This window comes from Pseudorasbora parva, chromosome 3 (assembly GCF_024679245.1).
Source record: "Pseudorasbora parva isolate DD20220531a chromosome 3, ASM2467924v1, whole genome shotgun sequence".
NCBI lineage: Eukaryota > Metazoa > Chordata > Actinopteri > Cypriniformes > Gobionidae > Pseudorasbora > Pseudorasbora parva.
This window is the reverse complement of record NC_090174.1, coordinates 16,477,519-16,505,195: the sequence shown is the minus strand read 5'-3', so window position 1 is coordinate 16,505,195 and position 27,677 is coordinate 16,477,519. Positions and strand designations below refer to the sequence as shown.

Sequence of the window (27,677 nt, the reverse complement as noted above, 5' to 3'; positions counted from 1 at the left end):
GAAGAGGGAAACTTCAGGGGGGGGTAGTCATAGGGCTGCAACAGAATGGCTTCTGTAAGCAACCATTCTCTCTCTCATATTCTTCTTTTTTCTTTTTTTGCTGCTTATCAGCGCACAGACTTAAAAGTAACTGAACTACTTTAACTTAGAGTGCAAACTTTAACTTAAAGTACAAACTTTAACTTAGACTTAAACTTTTAAAAGTAAGAAATACAGTCTTGCACATGGTCTTACGTTATTACCTAACTCCTTGCGTATGTTTGAGAGACCAGGCAGAAATGTCGGCAATCTTTGTATTGAGTATTTGTGAAATGGTGACCCCTGTTGCCAATCTATCATGTGCACATAACAGCATCTAAATTATACTCCAGACAGTCATGTAGTGTGAGAAGAACAGTGATCCAACAACTTTGAAAATTGTGTAGTGTGTTCTCAGCATTAAACATATGCATTGAGTCTATATTGGTTGGAAGGGACATCAGATGTTGTAGAGGCAGTTTGAACCATATGTCTGGATTGAGGCTGGTTGGAGTATGATCTAAAGTTCTGAAGATGTGACCTGAACAAACAAAATGGAAATAGAAAGTTAGCACAAACATTTGCAAAAACAACTGCTGCAGGGCCGTCCTTATGGTGGTACAACTGGAGCAACCATACTGGGCCCCATGCTTTAGGGGCCTCGCTGTGGATGCAAACGGACCAACAAAGGGGGCCGCTTCCTCTAACCTTCCACTTCCCATGGGACAGCCCTGAACTAATGTCTCCTTTCATTTAAACACAGTCCTGAAAATGTCTATGACAGGTTACTGATAGCTGAAATTCTTAGTGAATGAAGTGCCATTTTATCAGGGCATGTGTTGCATACTAAACTCACTTTTTTTCCTCTGTGCTGCACAGTCCACAGGAAAACAGCAAACAACTGCCGCCACATAAAGCCAAGATGGCTGAACTCCAACCGATGTACAGCCCTTCTCCGATTTCATACCTAAACACACAAGACACATCTAACTTTACACAGCAGAGGTGTTCCAAGACTATATTTATTGCGGCATGACAGGTCACTCTCCCTTCTTTCCACTTACTTTATTCCTGGATAAAGTGGGTCAAAGAATTCCTGAGTGATATTGAAAGCATACCAAGACACTGCAATCATCGTGCACAGACCTGAAACATGAAAATTTGTTTTGTTTCTATCAAGGTTTAATAATCTATGCTTCTCCTTCCCAAGTCTATCATTGTCTATTTTGAAGACATTTATATTATGAAAACATAATCTTTATAGTTCTTAGTGACACTTTACAAGGTTTAATTCATTAACATTATACATTGGGTACCATGAACTATACTTGTGCAGTATTTACTATGGAGGATTATCCATAAACAAGCCCATCAAATGAACACAACACACAGTTCAGAGAAATTCCACTACCAAAACCATTAGCATGTCATAAAAACGCATCCCTCAATAATGAATCACCAATATTTGCCTTAGATATAATATTTTATGTGTCAGATAGTTTTATATAACCTGTGGATACTTTCTCTGTGTTAAACCTTTATTGCAACCAGTTTCATGGTTAAAACACAATGACAAGCAGTTGTGCTTGGCTTTTGCTTAGATTCATGCTTGATTTTCTCTAAGAACCCACCGACCGCCAGCCAATCAGTGCTGCTGAGATTCCCTCCAGCAACTCAAGTACCACAATCTCCTAATTTTTGCTGAACTGGCGCAGATCTTATTATGCAAACAAACTAAGGTCGCATGTTGATTCACTCAGGTTGTGCTCTAAGAAATAATGTCTAACGCTAGACATTTGGGTCTCCATTCATTCTCCACTAATCTTCCACTCAATGAATAAATGAATGAATGAGAGTTGTTGTGTGTGTGTGCGTGCGTGCGTGCGACATGTGCATGTTTGTGTGTGTGTGTTTTGTTTGATCAGTTTATGTCAAGTCACATTAATTTATATAGATGTCAATCATTTTTACAATGCTGACTGTTTCACAGTGTTAACAGGAAAATAATGCAACCGAATTGATTCGGCTGTACAGTTGCTCTGGAGATTTCAATTATCATATATTGTCAATGCGGGCAGATCAGTAATATACTTGACATACTTGACAATACCGTGTGTATTATGAGTAGTTCAATAAATTCTTGTTTGATTTTGCATAAACAAGTAATAATAATAATAATACATTTTATTTATAAAGCACTTTACATTTTGAAGAAACTCTCAAAGTGCTAAAAAAGGGAGGAAACTAAAATAAAGCAGTTAGAGCAATTAAGATTTAAGTTAAAATTTCTTTCAATTTCAACATTGAAAGACTTTCTAAGCAGGTGTGTTTTTAGTCCTGTTTTAAAAGCATTAATCATTTGTGGAGCTCTCAGATGTTCAGGGAGGGCATTCCACAGCGTGGAGCAGCAGCACAGAAGGCTCTGTCCTCTAAATGTCTTGTGCAGTGCTTAAAATATGATTACCTATAACTATGGGTGGACGAATAGATGATAATGTATTTAATAATTTGTTGTTGGATAAGTGTGTGTGTAGTGCAATGGTGTGTATTATTAGTTTTGGTGTATTCTCACGGTGTGTGTGGGAGTTAGCATTTGTTGAGTTAGCATTTGTTTAGTCATTGCCACGTTGGGAGTGAGTTTGTTGGGGGCGTTCCCAGCTGCTTTCAATAACGATACTCAGGTGAGTATAAATAGCGTGATAGTCCGCGGCAGCGGAAGCTGCAGTGTGAAGCCCTCCTTGTGTGAAGACCAACGAGTGTAAAGACCTCAACTCTTCCCTGTGCAAGACCAACGAGTGTAAAGACCTCAACTCTTCCCTGTGCAACTCCGCCCGAGCAAGGACCCCGACAAGGCACTTGAGTATCATCTTCCTTTTCATTATTTGTGTTCGATTCTTTTATAATTCCTATCTGGCCTTTTCTCTGATCTGTATTCACCATGTGCTTTCAAATCTCAACTATAACTACTAGCACTCATAAATCACGCTCTGTACGCACGAGACGCCGCAATCCTAATAATTTGCGCTATATCCTAACATCCTCTGCTACTTTACTCTTTATTCCAATTGGTCTCTGGAATTGCCAGTCGTCTGTAAACAAAGCAGACTTTATTTCATCTATTGGGACTCATTCTCAGCTCAGCCTCATGGCCCTAACTGAGACCTGGATCAAACCAGAGAGACACTGCCACTCCTGCAGCCCTCTCAACCGATATAACTTTTTCACACACTCCTCGGCCTATTGGGAGGGGTGGGGGTACTGGTTTGCTTATCTCAAATGATTGGAAATTTGATCCATTTCTAGGGATGGGTATCGTTAAGATTTTAACGGTATTACTACTCTTACCGATACTGCTTATCGGTCCGGTACTTTAACGGTATTCTTATCGGTACTTTTTGATATATATATATATATATATATATATATATATATATATATATATATATATATATATATATATATATATATCTACATAATTATATATCTATATATATATATCTACATATATATATGTAGGCTATATATATATATATATATATATATATATATATATATATCTATATACACACACACACACACACACACACACACACACACACACACAATTAACAAAGATACACATTATATAGGCCTAGTGCTTTCATTTCAGGAAGAATTCTAGTAAAATAACACTGCATAGTTTATCATAAATAGCCAAAATAATGCTTATTAAAGCTGGATATTGATTCAAAAGCTGTGAGTGATTTTCTCTTTGCATTTGGTTGTTTAATTCGCAGTAATTCGTCAGCATGTTTATTTACACTGCTGCCTCTTTAAGACAGACGTGCAGATATATAGGCGACTGATAATAGGCAGATGCACTACATTTTCTCTCGACTATATCCATAATAACTACGTCCATTTTAGACACAAACTGTGTTTAAGAGACTCTCCAAGCCGGTCATTTTGACATAGATGTTTGTGTACATTTGATCGTTTAGACGCGAGTGTGAAACCGAAAGTGTAATTTGCTCGTCTCGTTGCGGCTGTTTCAGAGCGCGCGCCGACTTGGGAACTATCTCTTGCGGACATTTTTGTGCTTTTAATCGCTCTTTTTATTATTAAACGCATCCTACAATTTACCAGCAGATCGTGCTGATTCTGTCATTGCGTTTGAGTTTTATGGAGAAATGACGGCGTAGGCTACTGCTGCAAAGAATTAAGTTGCGCTAGACATAAATATTATTAGTTTAATCTTTGGAAGACAAAATCTAAAATAAAATCAGACTATCACAGATCTAAAGGGTAACCAGCTATGTTTGACTGATTTGTTCTGTCCTCGGCTGTCGTTTGCTCTCTCTCTCTCTCTCTCTCTCTCTCTCTCTCTCTCTCTCTCTCTCTCTCGTCACGTGTATTTTCAAAAGTACCGACAGCAGAACCGATAACGTCCGAGCTTATCGATACAACGGTCTTTCAAAATTCACCCCCGGGGCCCGTTTAATACCGGTTTTCGGTACCCATCCCTATCCATTACCATCTCTACCGGCCAGTTCATTTGAATCGCACTCAATCACTATTACTCACCCTGTTAAAATCCATGTGGTAGTGGTCTATCATCCTCCAGGTCACCTCTGTAACTTTGTGGAGGAGTTGGATGTGTTCTTTCTAGCTTCCCTGAGGATGGCACTCCACTGATTCTTGGTGACTTCAACATCCATCTTGATAAACACCTAGCCGCAGACTTCAGCACTCTACTGACTTCATTTGACCGTTAGTATCTACTATGGCTACTCACAGATCAGGTAACCAATTAGACCTTGTCTACACACGCAACTGCTCCACGGACAACACTTTAGTTACTCCATTACACACCTCAGACCACTTTCTCATCACTCTTAACCTCATACTGACTCCTGATACAACACGTACTCCTACACAGATTACCTTTCGGCGTAATCTACGCTCACTCTCTCCCTCTCGCCTATCCACTATGGTTTCATCTTCACTCCCTCCACCTGCTCAGTTCTCAGCACTGGATGCTAACAGTGCTACTGACACTCTTTGCTCCACTCTAACATCCTCCTTAGACAGTTTTTGCCCCCTTTCATCCAGAACAGCCCGTCCCACCCCATCTGCCCCCGGTTGTCTGATGTTCTCTGTGAACATCGCTCTGGACTCAGGGCGGCAGAGAGGAAATGGCAGAAATCTAAAAACTATACTAACCTTACCTTGTATCAGTCTCTTCTCTCTTCTTTCTCTACAAATGTCTCCACTGCTAAATCAACATACTACCACAACAAAATCAACAATTGCTCTGACTCTCGCAAACTCTTTAAAACATTCTCCTCTCTCCTTTGTCCTCCTCCTCCCCCTCCTTCATCAACTCTTACAGCTGATGACTTTGCATCATTTTTCACAAACAAAACATCTCTCATCAGCAAACAGTTCTCCTCATCACAAACTGACACGCACATCTCAACAACTAACACGAACATGCTTCCATCCTTCTCTCCGCTCTCCGAGGCAGATATTTCTAAACTTATCCTTTCCAATCACCCTACTACCTGTCCACTTGATCCTATACCCACTCACCTCCTTCAGGCTATTTCTTCTTCAATCACTCCTGCACTCACTCACATTGTCAACACTTCTCTTCACACGGGAACCTTTCCCACAGCATTTAAGCAGGCTCGGGTAACCCCACTGCTTAAGAAACCCTCTCTGAATCCAGCACTTTCAGAAAACTACCGACTGGTATCCCTTCTGCCTTTCATTGCAAAGACCCTTGAGCGAGTTGTGTTCAATCAACTCTCTATGTTTCTTGAACGGGACAACCTCCTAGACATGTCATCATTAGGTTCTGTCATTCAGAAACATGGCTTCTCCTATCACTGCTATGCTGATGAAACTCAACTCTACTTCTCATTTCAACCAGATGATCCTACAGTCAGTGTTTGTATCGCTGCCTGTCTGACAGACATTTCTGACTGGATGAAAGAGCATCATATTAAACTCAATCTTGCAAAGACAGAATTACTTGTTTTCTCAACCAACCCAGCTCTTCATCAAAATTTCTCCATTCAGCTTGGTTCATCAACCATACAGTATTGTTCAAAATAATAGCAGTACAATGTGACTAACCAGAATAATCAAGGTTTTTCGTATATATTTTTTTATTGCTACGTGGCAAACAAGTTACCAGTAGGTTCAGTAGATTCTCAGAAAACAAATGAGACCCAGCATTCATGATATGCACGCTCTTAAGGCTGTGCAATTGGGCAATTAGTTGAATTAGTTGAAAGGGGTGTGTTCAAAAAAATAGCAGTGTGGCATTCAATCACTGAGGTCATCAATTTTGTGAAGAAACAGGTGTGAATCAGGTGGCCCCTATTTAAGGATGAAGCCAACACTTGTTGAACATGCATTTGAAAGCTGAGGAAAATGGGTCGTTCAAGACATTGTTCAGAAGAACAGCGTACTTTGATTAAAACGTTGATTAGAGAGGGGAAAACCTATAAAGAGGTGCGTGGAAGAAAACGGAAGACAACCATTAAAATGGATAGAAGAATAACCAGAATGGCAAAGGCTCAGCCAATGATCACCTCCAGGATGATCAAAGACAGTCTGGAGTTACCTGTAAGTACTGTGACAGTTAGACGACGTCTGTGTGAAGCTAATCTATTTTCAAGAATCCCCCGCAAAGTCCCTCTGTTAAAAAAAGGCATGTGCAGAAGAGGTTACAATTTGCCAAAGAACACATCAACTGGCCTAAAGAGAAATGGAGGAACATTTTGTGGACTGATGAGAGTAAAATTGTTCTTTTTGGGTCCAAGGGCCACAGGCAGTTTGTGAGACGACCCCCAAACTCTGAATTCAAGCCACAGTACACAGTGAAGACAGTGAAGCATGGAGGTGAAAGCATCATGATATGGGCATGTTTCTCCTACTATGGTGTTGGGCCTATTTATCGCATACCAGGGATCATGGATCAGTTTGCATATGTTAAAATACTTGAAGAGGTCATGTTGCCCTATGCTGAAGAGGACATGCCCTTGAAATGGTTGTTTCAACAAGACAATGACCCAAAACACACTAGTAAACGGGCAAAGTCTTGGTTGCAAACCAACAAAATAATTGTTATGGAGTGGCCAGCCCAATCTCCAGACCTTAATCCAATTGAGAACTTGTGGGGTGATATCAAAAATGCTGTTTCTGAAGCAAAACCAAGAAATGTGAATGAATTGTGGAATGTTGTTAAAGAATCATGGAGTGGAATAACAGCTGAGAGGTGCCACAAGTTGGTTGACTCCATGCCACACAGATGTCAAGCAGTTTTAAAAAACTGTGGTCATACAACTAAATATTACTTTAGTGATTCACAGGATTGCTAAATCCCAGAAAAAAAATAAAAATGTTTGTACAAAATAGTTTTGAGTTTGTACAGTCAAAGGTAGACACTGCTAGTTTTTTGAACACACCCCTTTCAACTAATTGCCCAATTGCACAGCCTTAAGAGCGTGCATATCATGAATGCTGGGTCTTGTTTGTTTTCTGACAATCTACTGAACCTACTGGTAACTTGTTTGCCACGTAGCAATAAAAAATATAATAAAAACCTTGATTATTCTGGTTAGTCACATTGTACTGCTATTATTTTGAACAATACTGTAACTCCATCAAGGACAGCCAGGAACCTTGGAGTTGTGATTGATGACCAGTTAAACTTTACTGACCACATTACTGCAACAGCCCGGTCCCGCAGATTTGCTTTATACAACATTAGAAAGATTAGACCCTTCCTATCAGAACAGGCTGCACAACTCCTGGTTCAAGCTTTTGTTCTCTCCAGACTGGACTATTGTAATGCTCTTCTGGCTGGGCTTCCAGCATGCACTATCAAACCCTTGCAGCTGATCCAGAATGCAGCGGCGAAAGTGGTCTTTAATGAGCCGAAGAGAGCGCATGTTACTGTTATGTTCTACTGTTCAGAGGAAAAACACGGACAACCATTTCACTGCAGAGTCTTTACTGGTGAGTGCTTCGGGTTTCGCTCTCTCAGTTACACTGTCTTGCTGCTCCAACCAGCGTTCAACACATGGGAACTACCGTAGTGCATAGTATAGCATCGCATGAACAATACATTACATTTCCTCCCCCATAGATTTTAACCCCTTCACACTACGATCTCCGACTTGCACTTGGTAAGTGAGAGGTCCATGTTGGAACAAGATTACCCCTGGAAGCCAAGCACAATTTGATTGTCGACAGTTGCGCACAATGACCCTCTGACCAACCTCAAATGATCTGAGCTTTCTGGAAGGTGAATCGTGCGCACTTTTTTGCTGCGCTTGGTGTTTGAGAACAACAGCAGATGTATCAGGCTTTAGCAGTGTGAGACGAATACGAGGCTGTCTTTTAAGGAACAGTTCAGCAGGTGTTCTTTCTGTTACTGTATGGGGAGTGTTGCGGTAGGTTAACAGAAAACGAGCCAGGCGTAGATGAGGGGCTACAGATTGTGCTCGTAACCTTTGCCATGCTTTTTTAAAAGTTTGTACCACTCGCTCGGCTTGACCGTTTGTGGCTGGGTGATATGGAGGAGACAGAACGTGATGCACACCATTATTCCTTAGGAACTCCTCAAACTCCCTGGAGGTGAATGGTGGGCCATTGTCTGACACCAGCTCTTTGGGAAATCCATAGGAAGCCCAGAGATGACGCAAAAGGTTTATAGTCTTCTCTGCATTGGTCAGCTGAGTGGGAAAGATTTCCACCCATTTCGAATGAACATCAACAATCACTAAGAAGTGTTGCTTGTCTATTTCGGCATAGTCTATGTGAATGCGCTCCCAGGGGGTTGTCGCCCAAGACCATGGGTGAAGAGGAGCACAGGGTGGTTGGTTTCGCCCCAACTCACATGGAGCGCACTTACTTACAAAGTTTTGGATGTCTTGGTCAAGACATGGCCACCAGAGGTATCCTCTTGCCAATGCCTTCATTCTTATTATGCCTGGGTGTCCCTCATGCAGCTCAGACAACAGTCTTTCCCTATATTTCGGAGGAACGATTACTCTCGAGCCCCACAGGATACATCCCTGGTCTGTTGAGAGCTGGTCTTTCCTCACAAGGAACGGTTTCAAGTGCTCGTCTGTGACATGATTGGGCCATCCAGACAAAGTTAGGTCCAACACTTTTGACAGCAAGGGATTTCTCCTAGTTTCTGTGGCGATGTCCTTTGCACAGATTGGCAATTCATCTAGGTGTGAGACTTGAAACACAGTCTCCTCTTCCCCCCCTGTAGAGGGTGTCTCACACGGTAATCTGGACAATGCATCCGCGTTTGCGTGATCCGCAGATCGCCTGTACTCTATTTCATAATCATAGGCCAACAAGGTCAAAGCCCACCGTTGCATACGGAGAGCAGCAAGTGTTGGAATGGCAGATTTGGGACCTAGGATTGCAAGAAGAGGTTTATGATCAGTTAGCAGGTGGAACTTGCGGCCATACAGATATTTGTGAAACTTTTTCACTCCAAAGACTATGCTCAGGGCCTCTTTCTCGATCTGCGCATAGTTTTTTTCACTTGATGTCAGAGTCCTTGATGCAAACGCGATGGGGTGTTCTTCCCCTGAAGGTAGCACATGTGAGATAACAGCACCGACGCCATAGGGAGAGGCATCACAGGCAAGTCTCAGTGGCTTTTTTGGATCATAGTGAGCTAACCACTTACTTGACAACAATTGCTGTTTACAGGCATTGAAAGCATGAGCACACTGTGAAGACCATTGCCAATTTACATTGGCCTGCAACAGTCTGTGTAGTGGGTGCAACAACGTGGAAAGGTTAGCCACAAACTTCCCATAGTAGTTCAAAAGTCCCAGAAAAGATCGTAATTCTGAGATATTTGTTGGAGCAGGGGCCTTTACAATCGCATCCACCTTACTCTCCGTTGGATGCACTCCATTTTCATCAATCTTGAATCCCAAGTATTCCACAGAGTTACAGAGGAATTCACATTTCGATTTTTTTACTCTTATTCCATATTGTAGCAGTTGTGACAGTACTTTGTCCAGTACTAACAGATGTTCCTCAGAAGATGGTGCAGAGACCAGAATATCATCCATAAAACACACTACATGTTGAAGTCCCTGTAGAATTTGATCCATCGTGTGTTGAAAAATTGCAGGTGCTGTGGAAATTCCATAGGCCAGACGATGGTACTTGAACAGGCCTTTGTGTGTGTTTATGGTAAGGTACTGCTCGGATTCAGCGTCCAGCTGCAGCTGCTGATATGCGAAAGACAGATCAATCTTACTGAAGACTTTTCCCCCAGCCAAGGTGGCAAAAAGATCCTCCACGTTAGGTAGCGGATATTCCTCTGCAAGAATGCATTTGTTTACTGTGACTTTATAATCGCCACACAGCCTAACGGTCTTGTCTTTCTTTGGCACAACCACAATGGGAGCTGCCCAATCGCTTCTTCCAACTTGAGAGATAATTCCGTTTCTCTCCAGGCGATCAAGTTCCTTTTCTACTGCTTCTTTAAGAGAATACGGAACAGGCCTTGGTTTGTGAAAGATAGGTTGAGATCCTTCTTGCACTCTCACCTTTGCTTTAAAGTCACTAATTTTGCCATATCCATCCTGAAATAGCTCTTTGTGTTTTTCAAGTACATCCGAGAGGGAAAGAACACTCACCCGTGTCTCATGTCGCAAGCTGAAGATCTCCTTCCAGTTTAAGGATATTTTCTGGAGCCAGTTACGTCCCAGCAATGGTGGCTTGTCTCCTTTGACCACAATCAATGGAAGTGAACACTGTTGTCCCTCATATGTGACTGGAACCTTGATCTCACCCAACACAGGAATTTTGTCTCCAGTGTATGATGCCAGATGAATGGAGGTTGGGCGCAACATACAATCCTTCAATTTGTCTTTATAGATATTTTCTGGGATCAAAGACAAAGAGGCTCCTGTGTCTAGTTGCATGCTAACTGTTGTGCCATTTAGCTGTAAATCAATATAAATGCCATCCGCCTTGTCTTGTGCAGAATATACAGTGAAGAGCTCAAACAGTTCATCATCCACTGCACACTGATTTCCAGATGAGTCCACTGACACATATTGAGCTTTGTCTAGCCGCTGTGTTCTGTCATTTTTACATACACGTTGTAAGTGTCCGATTTTTCCACAGTTGTGGCATTTTTCATTTCGATAACGACATTCTGTGGGATGGTGGTTGCCTCTTCCACAATGGAAACAGTTGCTTTTATGCTTGTTAAAAGGTTGCTGGACCCCTTTTTTACTCCTGTACTGAGTATTTTCCTGTCCTCTGTATTTCTCCTTGCCCCCATAGACATTTTGCACCTTATGCACACTTGAGTCCTTTATGGCTACCTGGGCACTCAGCTGCTTGGTATCTTTTTGAGCTAGTTCTAATGCAACAGCAACATCGCAGGCTTTTTTAAATGTAAGGTCCTTCTCTGACAGTAACCTTCTGTGATAAACTTCTCCTGCAAGCCCACACACGAATTTGTCTCTAAGAGCATCATCCAGAAATGTCCCAAACTCACATGAACTCGCCAGACGTTTTAAAGCAAGAATGTAATCGGATATTGTTTCCCCAGGACTTTGGTTGCGTTGGTAAAATCTGAAACGTTCTGCAATCAGAATTGGCTTGGGCTTAAAATGGTCAGAAAGCGTCTGAGAAATTTCCTGGTATGATAAATCAATCACTTTTGCAGGTTCAACAAGACTTTTCAAGAGGCCATATTCGACTGGTCCCAAAACACTCAGGAAAACATTTGCTTTTTTTCTACTGTCAATTTCATTTGCAGCAATCCATTGCTCAAATCTCTCCAAAAAGGTATCAAAATCCTCTTTAGTACTGTCAAACTCAGGCACTCGTCCTATTGTGGCCATTTTCCTTGGTTTTATCCTTATTACGTTCCTTTTCTTTGTAAATTATTAGTCTTTCTCTTCTCTTCTCTTTACTTTTCAATATGTCAAATCTGTGCAGTGAATGTCAACAGACCAACTGTTACCTTTGTTGCTGTTGTAATCATTTCGTCCTTTAGATGTCGCCCTACTCCCACGAGCTCAGCGTGTGACTGACTGTCGCTGCCTCCGTGGCCGTGTCCTTTCGTTTGGCTGCAAACAGTTTTGTTTTCCTCTTCTATGCCGCTTTTTTTGTTGGATTTTCCGTGCTCATTCTATGCACTGGGGCTTCTGAAACCACCTCGTCGCCATTGTTATGTTCTACTGTTCAGAGGAAAAACACGGACAACCATTTCACTGCAGAGTCTTTACTGGTGAGTGCTTCGGGTTTCGCTCTCTCAGTTACACTGTCTTGCTGCTCCAACCAGCGTTCAACACATGGGAACTACCGTAGTGCATAGTATAGCATCGCATGAACAATACATTACAGTTACGTCTCTCTTCATCAAACTGCACTGGTTGCCAATGGCTGCTCGCATCAAATTCAAGGCACTAGTTATCGCCTACAAAACAACCACTGGCTCTGCACCAATATACCTTAACTCACTTGTTCAGACTTACACACCCTCCAGAAGCTTGCGTTCTGCGACTGAGCGGCGCCTCGTGGTTCCATCCCAAAGAGGCATGAAATCGCTCTCACAGACATTTTCCTGCACCGTTCCCACCTGGTGGAATGACCTGCCGATCTCAATTCGTGCTGCCGAGTCTGTAGCCATTTTTAAAAAACATCTTAAGACACATCTTTTCCAATTGCACTTGACCAATACAGAATAGCACTTAGTGATCACCACAGCAACGACCAAAAAGCTCACACTCCTGGATCATATCTACGTCTCTCATCTGGATTTGTGCCTTCAGGCGGGTATGCTACATAGTTATCATAACTATCAAAATCCAGTGTTCTGTATTTTGCGTACGTGAGTTTTTGTTGTAGATGGCTATTGCTGCGTGTTTAGCTAGAATGCCATACAGAACCAACCCATTGGGCCACTGAATCTGCATTAACGACAACAGTTGGGGCAACAGCCTTAGTCCTAATGGGTTGTTATCATAGCTATCAAAAATCCAGTGTTCTGTATTTTGCGTACGTGAGTTTGTGTTGTAGATGTCTAAAAAAAAAAAAAAAAAATTGATTGAGATTTCTTACAGCTCTTACAGATTGTTGGCCTTGTCTGTTTCGTTGCTTCTATTGCTCTCCCCTTTTTTTGTAAGTCGCTTTGGATAAAAGCGTCTGCTAAATGATTACATGTAATGTAAATGTAATAATAATTCTGAATAAATTACATTTTAATTTAGTTCATATTCACTGTAATTCAATTACCTTTGAGTTGCATTGATCTGTAACTTCTCTTACAACTAATCTTGGTTAATGTTATCTTCTGCATATGCCTATACATACCAATATATTTTTACAAACCCGATTCCAAAAAAGTTGGGACTGTACAAATTGTGAATAAAAAAGGAATGCAATAATTTACAAATTGCATAAACTTATATTTTATTAATAATAGAATATAGATAAAATACCAAATGTTGAAAGTGAGACATTTTGAAATGTCATGCCAAATATTGGCTCATTAAAAGTTGGGACAGGTAGCAATAAGAGGCCGGAAAAGTTAAATGTACATATAAAGAACAGTAGGAGGACCATTTTGCAACTTATTAGGTCAATTGGCAACATGATTGGGTATATAAAGAGCCTCTCAGAGTGGCAGTGTCTCTCAGAAGTCAAGAAGGGCAGAGGATCACCAATTCCCCAAATGCTGTGGTGAAAAATAGTGGAGCAATATCAGAAAGGAGTTTATCAGATAAAAATTGCAAAGAGTTTGAAGTTATCGTTATCTACAGTGCATAATATCACCTAGAGAGTCAGAGAATCTGGAACAATCTCTGTGCATAAGGGTAAAGGCCGGAAAACCTGACTGGATGCCTGTGATCATCAGGCTCTTAGACGGCACTGCATCACATACAGGAATGCTACTGTAATGGAAATCACAACATGGCCTCAGAAATGCAAACACCGTGCCATTCGCCAGCTAAAACTCTATATGTCAAAAACAGCCATATCTAAACATGATCCAGAAGCGCAGGCATTTTCTCAAGTCCAAGGCTCTCTGATGGTATGGGGTTGCATGAGTATGTGTGGGATGGGCAGCTTACACATCTGGAAAGGCCCCATCAATACTGAAATGTATATCCAAGTTCTAGAACAACATATGCTCCCATCCGGATGTCGTTTCTTTCAGGAAGACCTTGAATTTTCCAACATTTAAACAAATTTAAACCACTTTATTTCATTTGCACATTTCTTTTATTATTTTATTATATAGTTTATTTTTGTATTCTGATGTTATCATTGCCTTCTGCACTAAAATAATCATCAATCAAGGACATTTTTTTAAATAAATATTATTTACTAAGGTGGGTGTGTGATATAGCTAGTGCATGTAGTACATGTAGTATTGCAAAAAAAAAAAAAAAAAAAAAAAAAAAAAAAATATATATATCTCGTCTCGGTTACGTATGGTAACCCTCGTTCCCTGAAGGAGGAACTAGACCGACGAATGGGGATCACTTCGGGAGCCCCTATCATCACTTCCAGCGCCCTGCCGGAGTCCCTCGGACCCCGTCTCAGCGGGCGGGGAATTTCCTGCAGGGAGAGCCTTACTGCTATCCCACAAGACTCAAACAGTGGACTATTGGATAAAACTGGGAAAGCGTGCCCCTGGGGGCCGCTGCGGAAGCCACACTCCCCCGAAGGAGATAATGTGTGGAAAACACGTATGGATTGGCCGTGGGCATTACTACATACGGGGGTCCCAGGGGTGGCCCCGGCCCAGTGGTGCTGCTGCCACTTCCTGTTGAGCAGGATCCTCCATCTCTGGGTGGCCCGTCTCAGGGTCTCTTCCGACGACACTTGCCACCTGGCTTGGCAGCGGCCTGAGCAAGCTGGACGTCCTTCCTGCGGCCGGCTCCACATCTACGCCCGCGTGGAGGCTGCTGCTGGGCGGCGGGGTGAAGGCATCAGCGGAACGCCGGGGCAGGATGTGCCGGATGGCCTCCGTCTGCTTCTGGGAGGCCGAGAACTGCTGGGCAAAGCTCTCGACCGTGTCACCGAACAACCCAGCCGACGAAATAGGGGAGTCCAGGAACCGGGACTTATCGGTCTCCCTCATGTCGGCCAGGTTGAGCCAGAGATGCCGCTCCTGGACCACCAAAGTGGACATCGCCTGGCCAATAGTACGGGTCGCGGTTTTCGTTGCCCGTAGGGCGAGGTCCGTCGCCGTCTGGAGCTCCCGGAGGAGCTCTGGGCCAGGACTACCCTCGTGCATGTCAATGAGCGCCTGTGCTTGGTGCACCTGCAGCAACGCCATGGCAAGCAGGGTGGACGCGGCCTGGCCACAGGATCTATAGGCCTTCACAGTCAGACCGGAAGAGAGCCTACAAGCCCTGGATGGGAGCTTCGGGTCCCCGCGCCAGCTGGAGGCGGACGTCGGACACAGTTGCATCGCGACCACCCGCTCCACCGGTGGAAGACCCTCATACCCCCTGTCCTGCCTACCGTCAAGGGTAGTGAAGGGGGAGGAGCCACTAGGTCGCCCATGGGCACTAAACGATGTTTTCCACGACCTAGTCAGCTCCTCATGCACCTCCGGGAAGAAAGGCAGCAGGGCGGGACACTGAGAACCAGCGCGGCCTGCCCCGAGAAACCAATCGTCCAACCTAGAAGGTTCGGGACGTGGTGGAGGGTTCCACTCAAGCCCGACCTTTTCGGCGGCCCGGGAAAGCATAGCCATCAACTCCGGGTCCGACTCGGTCGTTGCCACTCTCCTAGAGGGAGCCAGTACGGTCGAATCTTCATCCCCCGATGACTGAAACTCCCCCTCCGATTCAGCAGCGATCGACATCTGCTCGTCCGCGGGTGCCCCAAAAGACACTGTCGGCCACCGGTTGCGGCGCTCGAGAGGGATTAGGGTCCCGCGGAGGTTCACTCGACAGGTTTGTCCTTACCGTAATCCTCAGGTCACCCCGGCCATCCATCAAAGTAGGCCTATTCTGCTGGGCAGGAATAGACCTAGATTGAGCTATGGGTAGGGGGACACCACCTTCCCGGAGGAAGGTGAGTGTCGACCTCAGCGCCGCGATAGTCATGTTCCCGAAATGAGAACACAAACTATCCACAAACGCTTCCTCAGCGTGCTGTAAGCTCAGACACGTGATACATCGCTTATGACCGTCAGCAGGTGACAGGGAACGACCGCATCCAGAAACGCATGGGTGGAAAGACATCCTGAAAAGGACGGCTTGTCACCCGTGTAGCTCTTTTTGTGAGGAAAACCTGCTCCTTTAGGTGTAGAAGCACCCAGGGATCGACTGCGGCAGAAACAACAGGGTTTGTGTGCAGCCTGTTTTCTGCTCTCACCAGAAAAAGGGACACGCCCACCGAACCATGTGTGTGTGGTGTATGTGTGTGTGTAAGTGTAATTTGCTCAGTTTGCTGTGAAAACAGCAGCTCTCTCAGCAGCAGTGAGGCCAACACAAGAGCGATTTCCCCCGGCACACGCTTTCTCTCTATCTCGTTGCTTAGATAGCAGGCAGTCAGATGCTTCATCAACGCCGTTCGGCTCCGAAGTGAATGACAATGGTACGTGGTGAGCGTCTCCGCTTTATACCCGCAGAGTATATAGCGGGGTGCGCTATGCAAAGCACGCACGCACGCCAATGTTCATTGGCCCGTTTTCTAAATCTCGAAGCTGATAGGGGCTCCCTAAAACGAATAAACTAAACTAATAAACTATATATATATATATATATATATATATATATATATATATATATATATATATATATATATATATATATATATATATATATATAGTTTATTAGTTTAGTTTATTCGTTTATACGGTCATTCAACCAAAGAGAGAAAAAATGAAATAAAACAAAACAAAAATTTAAAAAGAACAAAGCATTTTAAATTAAATTATATAATCCTTCAACATTTCAAAGGCAAGGACAAAGACCGAAAGAGGCTAGGCTGAAGTCTGAACTTATTATGCCTAGTCCTCTTACCTTAGGCCAATATATCAAGAAGAAAACAAAGTCATACATACTGTACATTACCAAAACCATAAATTAAAGCAGAATTAAATAAGGTTAATCATCTTCCCATTAGTTCACACCTTTGTTACAATAATAATCCTATTAATTAATCATTTATTTATTTATTTATTTATGTATTTATTTATTTAAATTTAAATTTATAATTTATATTTATATTTGTGCGTGTAAAAAGATAAACAACTTAATTCAACAGCATCTGCAATGCCATTAAATAATAATAATCTTTACAAACAAATATATTAGTTATTGAGGAACAAATAATGTAAGTGAATATGATCAAAGCAGTTAGCTATCAAACACTGAACTGGACTAGATCCAAAAAAAGCAACAGTATGAACACAAAGGGGATCTGAGACCAAATTCCTACTTAAGTGAACCAAAAAAGGATCTGAATCCTATTTCAGGGACAGAGACAGTGTGAACGTAAAGAGAACTGGGTCCTTTTTCACTTGGTTCACCTCTTGGTCCACTTAAAGGACAACTCCGGTGAGAAATGAACCTAGGGGTAATTAACAGATGGTTACCGAGTAGATCGTTCTCTGGGATGCGTTTTCTTGATAATCGAATGTAAAGAGTTTTATCTCTAAAAACAGATTAGCTTATAATGCTTGTCTATGGGGCACAGGGTAGACACAGGGTGGTAAAATTAAATCGCTAGTTAATACCACTAACAAGGCTCAAAATAGCCTCACACTAACACGGTAGCATAATGAGGGTCCCAACATGCAAACCGAAGCATTGAGAACTTTGTAAGTGTACAAACAGTTTAATAAGAAGATAAGTTATAAACATAGTGCCTTACGCGTTCACGGACAGGCACCATCTTGGAAAACAGGCTCGACTAATCGATCCACGAGCGCTGTTCTAAGTGAGCTGGTCGATAGGAATTAAGTTTGTGAAATGTAATAACATGGACATTTTTAGTTTTATTTATTTATTTTCTCTGTTGCGTTCAGTGCTTTCTTCCGGAAACAACGGACCATATGAGATTCCAAGTCACAGTTCATCACTTAGCAGAGCGCTCGTGGCTCGATGAGTCAAGACTGTTTTCCAAGATGGCGCCTGTCCGTGAACGCGCAAGGCACTATGTTTATAAAGTGTCGTCTTATTAAACTGTTTGTACTCTTACAAAGTTCTCAATGCTTCGGTTTGCATGTAGGGACCCTCATTATGCTACTGTGTTAGTGTGAGGCTATTTTTAGCCTTGTTAGTGGTATTAACTAGCGATTTAATTTCACTACTGTGTGCCCCATAGACTAGTGTTATAAGCTAATCTGTTTTTAAAGATAAAACTCTTTACACTCGATTTCCATGAAAACGCATCCCAGAGAACGATCTACTCTGTAACCATCTGTTAATTGCCCCTAGGTTCATTTCTCACCGGAGTTGTCCTTTAAAGGAGTCTGAGGGTGCGTTCACACTTGTAGTTCGGTTAGTTTGGTTCGTTTGGTCCGGACCAAAAAACAAAAACAAAACATATAGTCCTGGTCCGCTTAGCGTTCACACTGGCATTTTTAACAGCAAACCTAAAGTTACCAAACCAAAGGCATAGGTAGACGGTCACAAATGGTTGGTCGGCTTAGGAGCTTGCCTACCGAACATTCAAAACAATGCTGTGTGCTGGATTAAAGGCCATCATTTTATGCGTGTACATATGGCATTTTTACCCACTGAGAACTCATGAAGAGCTCATAAAATGTTCAAAACATTCAAAACAGCAGCAGTATTTCCTCCATTGTGCAGAAAAGAGATGGGCGTCTCTTATGCAAAAGATACGGCTGTTCTGTCGGTACGGTTTTTGGTCCGTTTACATGTCTTTGGTCTGTGTTGCGTTCATATATCAATCGAACCGCACAAGAGTTCGTTTGGAAGCGGACCAAGACCCATCTTTTTAGCGGCCTCGGTCCGCTTGTTTGGTGCGCACCAGGGTTCGGATGGCAACGTTTACATATGTTCAAATGAACCGCACTAAACGTGCAATCGCACCAGGGTTCGTTTTAATTGAACCAAACATGACAAGTGTGAATGCACCCTGAGTTCCCTTTATCGAGGGAGCTCGCACTGCGTCGTCGAGTGACGACACTCTGGGGAACGCCCCTGGTGTGACGGCTCTGAAGGATGAATGAAATCAGCCACCAATCCGATTGGTGCTACGTCATGACGTAGTAGGTGACGGCGTACGCGGAAGCTATAAGAAGGCGCCGTCTCATACAACAGGCGCTCTGTGTGATATTGTTTGTCTATTTACTGTTGTTTGCCACCACATTAAAACAAGCGAGCAGTTTAGGAGGTGTGTGCACCCGTGCCCGCGCTTCATTACGGGCGCTTGAGGGTGCCACCTGCAGCGAGTGTGAGAAGCTGCCGCTACGGGTGCTGCGCTCACGGCTGGCCGTGTTTAATGAGAGCGGCCAGGCTCGCAAGCCCCAGGGATCTGGTCCTGCGTCTGTTGAGGCAGCGCGGCGGCGTAGATCATGGGGCTCACAACTGGGTCTCGCAACGGGAGGCGGGCATGCTGAGGCATCTTCCCAATCCTCGTCTGATGATTCAGACGCTCTTCCGCCTCGTGAAGAAGCCCGCGCTGCGGCTTCTTCCCCCGAGGCGGAGAACCCGATGCTCGAGCCGTCTGATTCTGAGGAATCGGACGCGCACAGAATTGAGGCTGTTGAAGCATTAAGCCAGGAAATATGCTACTTCATTCATAAAATAAAGGCGCGCTGGCAGCTCTCGAGGGGGTTGTCTATAGCTGGCCAATGTTCTCATTCCTCGTGTGGAAACCCATACTGTGGCTTTTTCCCCCGGGGTGGAGAATTAGATGCTTGAGCGGTCCAATTCCGAGGAATTAGACGTGCTCAGTATCGAGGTAGCGAAGTAAATGAGAGCTTGCGCTTCATAATGCAAGGCTTAATCGCGTGTTGCCGAGGCAGCGCGTAGATTACGGTTTGCAATATTAGTGAACACACGTCATCGGTGCACATGTGATACTGTTTGGCACGAGTGCAGTCAGCTCCTGAGGGTGCTGGCTGTGTTCGTTGAGTATCTCGCAGCGTACAGCCGTGCGTTTTCGAGTGTTTCAGCCTCGCGCCTGTGGTCTTTCATCTCGAGGGATGAAAGCCAAATATGTTGTAAACGAGTCGAATCTCGCGTTGCTGAGGCAGCATGTAGATGACGATTCGTTAAATACATATTTAAACAGTATCGTCTGGAGATTAGGACTGTATTAATTCTGAGGAATTGAAATTAAACATTATCTGACTTTGAGGAGTTGGGGTATGTTTATTCAGCCTATCATTCAGACCATGTTCACTTGAGGGATGATTAGGGGCATTTAATTCTGAGGAATTAAATGGGATTTATCTAACTTTGAGGAGTTAGATTATCAGCCTATCATCCAATTGTGTTCACTGGGCTTTTTCATAGCCCCTCTCCCGGGGAGCGATCGAGGTCGCCTCCCCTGTGGAGTTTTCTGGAAGTCGATGCTGCGATCCGCCGTCTACGACGCTCGGGCAACATTGACTTCCAGCGAACGCATGCTGCTCTAGCCGCCTCTAGAAAGACTGCAGCTGGGCAGCGAACATGTTCGCGCACCGAAAATCCTCCCCAACTAAGCCCTGCAGGGTGGCCCTTCAGGGGTCAGGCAGGAGGCTCAGTGGGTACCAGAGACCAGCCTTGAGAGGCCGGTTCCCCTAGTCGAATATCTCGGCGCATAGTTATGCTCCTGAATATATCTACTTGGGCCCTATGTACCGTGGGCAAAGGGTACAGACTGCAGTTTAGTGTTCCAATACCGAAGTCATCGGTGTGGTCTGGTCTGGGGTGTACCCAGCCCAGTGGCCTGCGGGCCAGCCCCCTCTCCCGGGGAGTGATCGAGGTCGCCTCCTCTGTGGAGTTTTCTGGAAGTCAATGCTGCAATCCGCCATCTACGACGCTCGGGCCACATCGATTTCCAGCGGACGCATGCTGTTCTCTAGAAAGACGTGCAGCTGGGCAGCGACCGCGTTCGCACACCGAAAATCCTTCCCGACTAAGCTCTGTTGGGTGGCCGCTTCAGGGGGTTGGGCAGGGGGTTCAGTGGGTACCAGAGACCAACCCTGAGAGGTTGGTTGCCCTAGTGGAATATGTCGGCGCATGGTTATGCCTCCCGAATATTTCTGCTCGGGCCCTGTGTACAGGGGGAAGGGGGTACAGACTGCAGTTCAGAATTCCACCACCGAATTCTTCGGTGTGGTCTGGACCGTGGTTCCCCCTGCCAAGAGGCAGGTTAGGGAACATGCTTCTTTGTTCCCAAGAAGGATGGGGAGGTTGCGTCCTATATAATAGATCCGAGGTACTTGTATGGGTCTCTGAGGAGCTTCAGGTTCAAGATGCTCACTATTCCAGACATCATGAGTCAGAGCCAGTTCGAGGACTGGTTCGTCATGATAGATCTAAAGGACACATATTTCCACATCCCTATCCTCCCTGCCCACAGAAAGTTCCTGAGGTTCGCTTTTGGGGGCAGAGCGTACCAGTATCGGGTTCTTCTTTTGGCAGCCGCACTGGGAAGCAGTTCCAGGGACTGCTGGGTCTCATGGCAGCAGCGTCCAACGTGGTTCCGTTCGGCCTGCTATACGTGAGGCCCCTCCAGTGGTGGCTGGGGACCAGGGGGTTCTCCTCGAGGGGAAAACCTTTCCGAATGATCAGGTTAAAGTGCAAAGCCTTCGTTCCCTCGTCATATGGAAAAAATCCCAGGTTCCTGTCCCAAGGGCCAGTGTTAGGAGCGTCATGTTGCAGGAAGATCCTTTCAACAGACGACTCCCTCACGGGCTGGGGTGCGGTCATAGAAGGCCAGTTTATGAGAGGTCTGTGGGGGCCCCAGCATTCTTCCTGGCACTTCATTTGCCTGGAAATATTAGTGGTTTATACTCCCGGAACTCCACGGCCGCCATGTCCTGATACGGTCCGACAATATGTCTGTGTTATCGTATCTGAATCATCAGGGGGGTCTGAGGACGCGCCCACTATGCAGGTTGGCGCATCAGATCCTCTTGTGGTCCCAGGGGAAACTGTCGTCTCTCAGAGCGATGTAGGTCCCAGGGGACCAAAACCAGGGCAGGCAGGGGCTGAGGCCCGGGGAGTGAAACTGTATAGCCTGAAGTGGAACGTCTTCTCTAGCTGGTGTAGAGAACGGAGGGTGGACCCAGTTAACTGCGCTGTGGCTTCAGTGCTGGAGTTCCTCCAAGACCGTTTTCCACCGGTCTGACCCCATCTACACTAAAGGTGTATGTGGCTGCCATAGGGGCTTTCCACTCGCCTTTAGATGTGGGTCCACTGGGTAGACACCACTTGGTTGTACGGTTTCTCCGTGGGGCTAGGAGGATAAATCCTGCAGCTCATCCCAGAGTCCCAGCCTGGGATCTGGCAGTGGTTCTTGAAGGACTGGTTGAGGCCCCCTTCGAGCCACTGGAGTCGGCTAAGGCGAGAAACCTGACCCTAAGGGTAGCTTTTCTCCTCGCCATTACTTCTCTGAGGAGAGTGGGGGACCTCCTGGCCTTGGCGGTCACGCCAACCTCCTTGGAGTTTGCCCCAGGTGGGGTGAAAGCTATCTTACACCCCAGACCGGGCTATGTGCCCAAGGTCCATCTACGGGGATGAGGTCAGTGTTTCTTCAGGCATTTCATCCTCTGCCTCACGCGACGGCAGAGGAAGCTAGCAATGGAGGAAGTCTGACCAGCTTTTGGTGTGTTCCCCCCCCCCCAAGAAAGGGTTGCCTGCGGCGAAACAGACTATCAGTAACTGGATTGTCCAGGCTATAGCCACGGCTTATCGGGTGCGCAATTTGCCTTCACCCATAGCTGTGAGGGCTCACTCTACGAGGGGCTTGGCCTCCTCGGTGGCCCTCCTTTCGTGAGCTTCACTTATCGAGATTTGTGAAGCAGCAGGGTGGGCTAATCCTCACACCTTTATTAGGTTTTATAAGCTGGACCTCCCGGCTACACCGGGTGCTAGGGTGCTCGCGTCCTGAGTGTGCCTGAGGTATCAGCTTCACACCAGGAGGGACGTGTTTCGGTGTGGCCTAGTGGGTATTCCTTCCCCAGAGTGTCTTCACTCGACGACGCAGTGCGAATTCCCTCGATAAAGGGAACGTCTCGGGTTACGTATGTAACCCTTGTTCCCTGAGAGGGAAAGAGACACTGCATCTCGTCGCCACACCTTCACGTAGAGCGCTCGCTTCATGGCAAAGGCTGTCTGTTGTATGAGACGGCGCCTTCTTATAGCTTCCACGTACGCCGTCACCAACTACATCATGATGTAGCACCAATCTGATTGGTGGCTGATTTCATTCATACTTTAGAGCCGTCACGCCGGGGGCGTTCCCCAGAGTGTCGTCACTCGACGACGCAGTGTCTCGTTCCCTTTCAGGGAACAAGGGTTACATACGTAACCCGAGACGTTTGGTTCTTTTAGGTTGTTTTCACACTTGGGTCCTCTTTAAAAGAACCAAACTCAGACTCCTTTAAGTGGACCAAGAAGTGAACCAAGTGAAAAAGGACCCAGTTCTCTTTACGTTCTCACTGTCACTGTACCTGAAAGAGGACTCAGATCCTTTTTGGTCCACTTTAGTAAGAATAAGGTCTCAGACCCCTTTGTGTTCAGACTGTTCCCTTTTGGATCTAGTCCAGTTCAGTGTTTGATATCTAACCCTATTGCCTTCAACATTATATATATAATATATCTGTAAAACTATATTCTTGCACTAGCTATATCACATGTCCACCTTTGTAAGTAACATTTATTTTGAATTGTTTCCCTTGATTCATGTTTATTTTATTGCAGAAGGCAATGATCACGTTAGCATACAAAAAATAAACAATACAATAAAATAATAAAAGAAAGATGCAAAAATGAAATAAGCTCCTTTAAATGTTCCAGGTAATATATAATATATATAATCCTAAAAGCAGCATTCAAGTAAGAAATGGAATAATCACATGCAAAAATAAAACAGCATATTCTTCACTGTAGCCTATGACTCCACTGATTCTTTTGTCTACTAATGCAGATGTTTACATTCACTTAAGACAAAACCACCTGTTTATATGAAACTTGTGTGTTTTTGACACACACAAAAAAAATTGTACTAGTAAGATGCTAAAGATTCCGTTTAGTACAGGCGCTGTGGCAGCTGGCTTTTTTGCATATGCGCTTTAGGCGCTCGTAACACCATATTAAACTGGCAAGCTCCCGCAGCCGCATCTCTCTCACACCGTTCAGAAACGGTTGAAATTGCAGTAAACAAGTGTAAGTTGTGAATGAATAATGTAGAGATTTGCAGAAAAATCAGCCATGATGAATATGGAATTACCTTTGTCTCAATAAAACTGAACAACACTTTATAAAACTGAACAAAACTTTTTCAGAAACGATCAAAAATATGCCATTACAAAAGAAGAAAAATACATTGAAAATGAAAAAAAAATGAACTTAGTCGCACAAATGTAACAGGATATTCAATATGCTTGATTCTTTGTTAATGTTTTTCAAAGATTAATTTTCGCAAATCGTGGATTGTGAATGAATTGCCAAAGATTTTGCTTACGTTTCTCAGTTTTTCGTTTGCTGTTTTGACACAAATCTCTCGTGGGGGCGGGCTTAACAGTGATCTACTCTGATTGGATAAAGAGCTTTTGATGGACAGGTGCTCTCTGACCTGCGCATTTTAGAACGATCTTGCGGTGCTTTATAAAGATTAGTTCATAAAGATGAGCTCTCAGGAGAGAGGTGGAGCTGCGGTGGATTCATCTTCATCATCTTTTTCACCCACTTGTTCTTCAAGGCAGCAAGTTTGTGTTATTGAAGTAACCAATAATAGCGAAAAAATTGTATCCATGTAGGCCTACTATAAACTCCTGACCATGACTATGAGCTTTCCTGTAATGACTAGTTTGAACAGTCAGCACTGTTGTCATGACAACTGGTAAACAATATGTCCGTGAAAACCCAGCTAAAGTAATTTTTTTGTGATTCACTGTTTTCTACATAAAATCATCTTACATAATTTAAAAAACATTCTGTTAAAATATAACATTGATATCTCTAATATTAACTGAGTATGGCTATAAAGATTTGCTGAATTCCGGGCTCAGAAATTCATGTTTTTGAGAAATTCCAATGTAAACACAAGCTTATTTTTTAAAACTGCAACACATTTGATGCATAATTATCCTGAATATGAGCCATATACCACATTAAAGCGGAGATTCTCCCATTTTCAGTGATATATGACACATTTATGGAAAAATTCTTAAAGTTTTGTAAAACAGGCCTATTTATTATGATGTGTATGTCCAAAGAGCACAAAAACATTCAAACGAATTGGGGGTACAAGAGCTTGATTGTAGCAACAATTACCAAGTCAATTAATTGAAATTATTTGTATAACTTTATTAATAAAATTAAATATCCATGGAAAAAGTCATTAATATATAAATTAATTTTAATTTTCTACTGAAATGTAATATAAATTAATATATTACATTTCAGTAGAAAATCTCTAACTTAAATTATTTTACTGGGCTACTATGTAGCATTAAGTACAGTACTGGAGTAAAAAAAAAACAGAGAGAGGGATCGTTCACCCAAAAATAACAATTCTCATCAATTATTTACCCTCATGTTGTTCCAAACCTGCACTTTCTTCAATAAACCCAGTCATATCATTCTCCGGGGTAATTCCACCGAGATTAATATCGGAAAAGCTGTTTAAGCAATCAGCTATTTTCTGTTCCTGCTCACGTTTAAGTTAGGGGTGTGCATTGGCACTGCCTTCACGATTCGATTCGATTACGATTCACCAGGTAACGATTCGATTCAATTTGATTCTACGATGCATTGTGATGCATCAAAATTCTACTGCACACAAAGCAAATTTTTCATCAGTCATGAGACAATACAAGCAGATATTAAACAACAGATTGTATTGGCTGCTATGTGTCTCCTGTATCTTATTAAATAAAATAAAATAAAATGTAATTAAATAAAATTAAATAAAATGCAATTAACCCCTAAATGCATGACTGTTTCACCAAACATTCTTACATATTCAGGTCGTTAGCGACCCAGATCTATATTTAACATGGATAGACCTCTACCTGCCGTGATAATATATAAAACTCCTGATTTTAGAGTAACAGCTACAGAAGAATAAGATAAAACCTATTTCGTTACCTTTTGGAGCTTGGAAGGATTCAGTTTGAGCAGATGTTTAATACCATCATCATATGACCTTGTCAGAGCTCGTTTACCAGTATATTCAGCATCTGCCTCATATTCGCGATCTCCAGCATATTCTCCAAACTCATTTTCAATGTCTTCAAAATCAATATTTTTATCACTGACAGCTTCTTGACCACATCCATCATCAAGAGACAGTGACACTAACATATGATTGTGTTTAGTACTTGCTCTCTGAGGTAAATCACTGAGTCATTTCAAGTTTTGCAGATTATAATTATTGTTTCGTTTTCTGTCAGAGGTAACTATGAGTGAAACGTCACTTCATCATTGGGTATCAGACATTGCCACCTTGTGGAATAAAGGTGGATTGCGCCGTATTTCGCCATTATAGATTAATTTATTATTGTGCAAAAAATATATACGTACAATCCTACACACCTCGGGTCGTTAGCGCGTTTTTAATAACCCGTCTATCGCGGTCATCTCCCTCCGCCTCTGCCATCTTCCTTGTTGTTGTTGTTATTCTCCCGGAACCGGAAGTATTTGAAACTTCACAACTTTATCATCCGCCAGAAAATGAACAGTGACATAATCGATTATGGCACTTTGCCGCATCGATGCTGAATCGTTCATGCCCCGCATCGCGATGCATCGCCGAATCGATTATTGTTAACACCCCTAGTTTAAGTGCTGCCATGTCAAATAGCCTAGATAACTTAATTAATTAATCCAGTGTTTCCCAACCTTTTTTCAGTCATGGCACCCTTTGAAAATGTTCTAAATGAACATTGTACAGATTGCTCACGATTCGGTTTGTATGTTTTAGGTTCACAGTTTCAGGTTCACGGTTTCTGTATGGTTCGGTACATTTGCTATGTTCATGGAAAAAAGGACAACTGTCAAATAAAAATAAAGAAAATAAGAACAAATAACTTAAATACAAGCAGCAGCACAAATAATTACTACTACTGAGCAAAGATAGGCTACTAATAAAATAATGCTTTTCGGGCTTTTCAGATAGGTCTAACAGTTTTAAGGTAGGCCTAAATAAATTGAATAAAGTAATATGAAAATGAAAAATTACTGCATATTTTACTGTTTAAATTAAATATTAATCCTTATTAAACTTACAAAAGCTATTCAATCAAGAGCAGTGAGTGATTCCTTTTGAAATTAAACAGACAGCAGTAAAGGCTACTGCCCCTTTAAGACCCAGGAGTATCGCTTTCTCGACTGTATGTTAACTTAAGGCATATTCAGACTATGGCTGCTTGGATACTAGTGATGGCAGAATGAGGCTTCGTGAAGCACTGAAACAGTTGAAGCAAATGTGTCAAAGCTTCGAAACAACAC

The 27,677-nt window shown here is 43.3% G+C and overlaps 1 protein-coding gene across 1 annotated transcript in view; it reads right to left on the bottom strand.

Moving 5' to 3' along the window:
• Window positions 1-79: 79 nt before the first annotated feature.
• Window positions 80-27,677, bottom strand: part of cldn15b (claudin 15b) — a 116,606-nt gene continuing 89,008 nt past the window's right edge. Inside the window, exons 3-5 of the mRNA XM_067437940.1 lie at window positions 1,083-1,164; window positions 875-985; window positions 80-559 (exon numbers count right to left, since the gene is read on the bottom strand). Of these exons, the coding sequence (XP_067294041.1) occupies window positions 439-559; window positions 875-985; window positions 1,083-1,164 (314 nt within the window). The 3' untranslated portion in view covers window positions 80-438. The remainder of the gene's footprint in view (window positions 560-874; window positions 986-1,082; window positions 1,165-27,677) is intronic.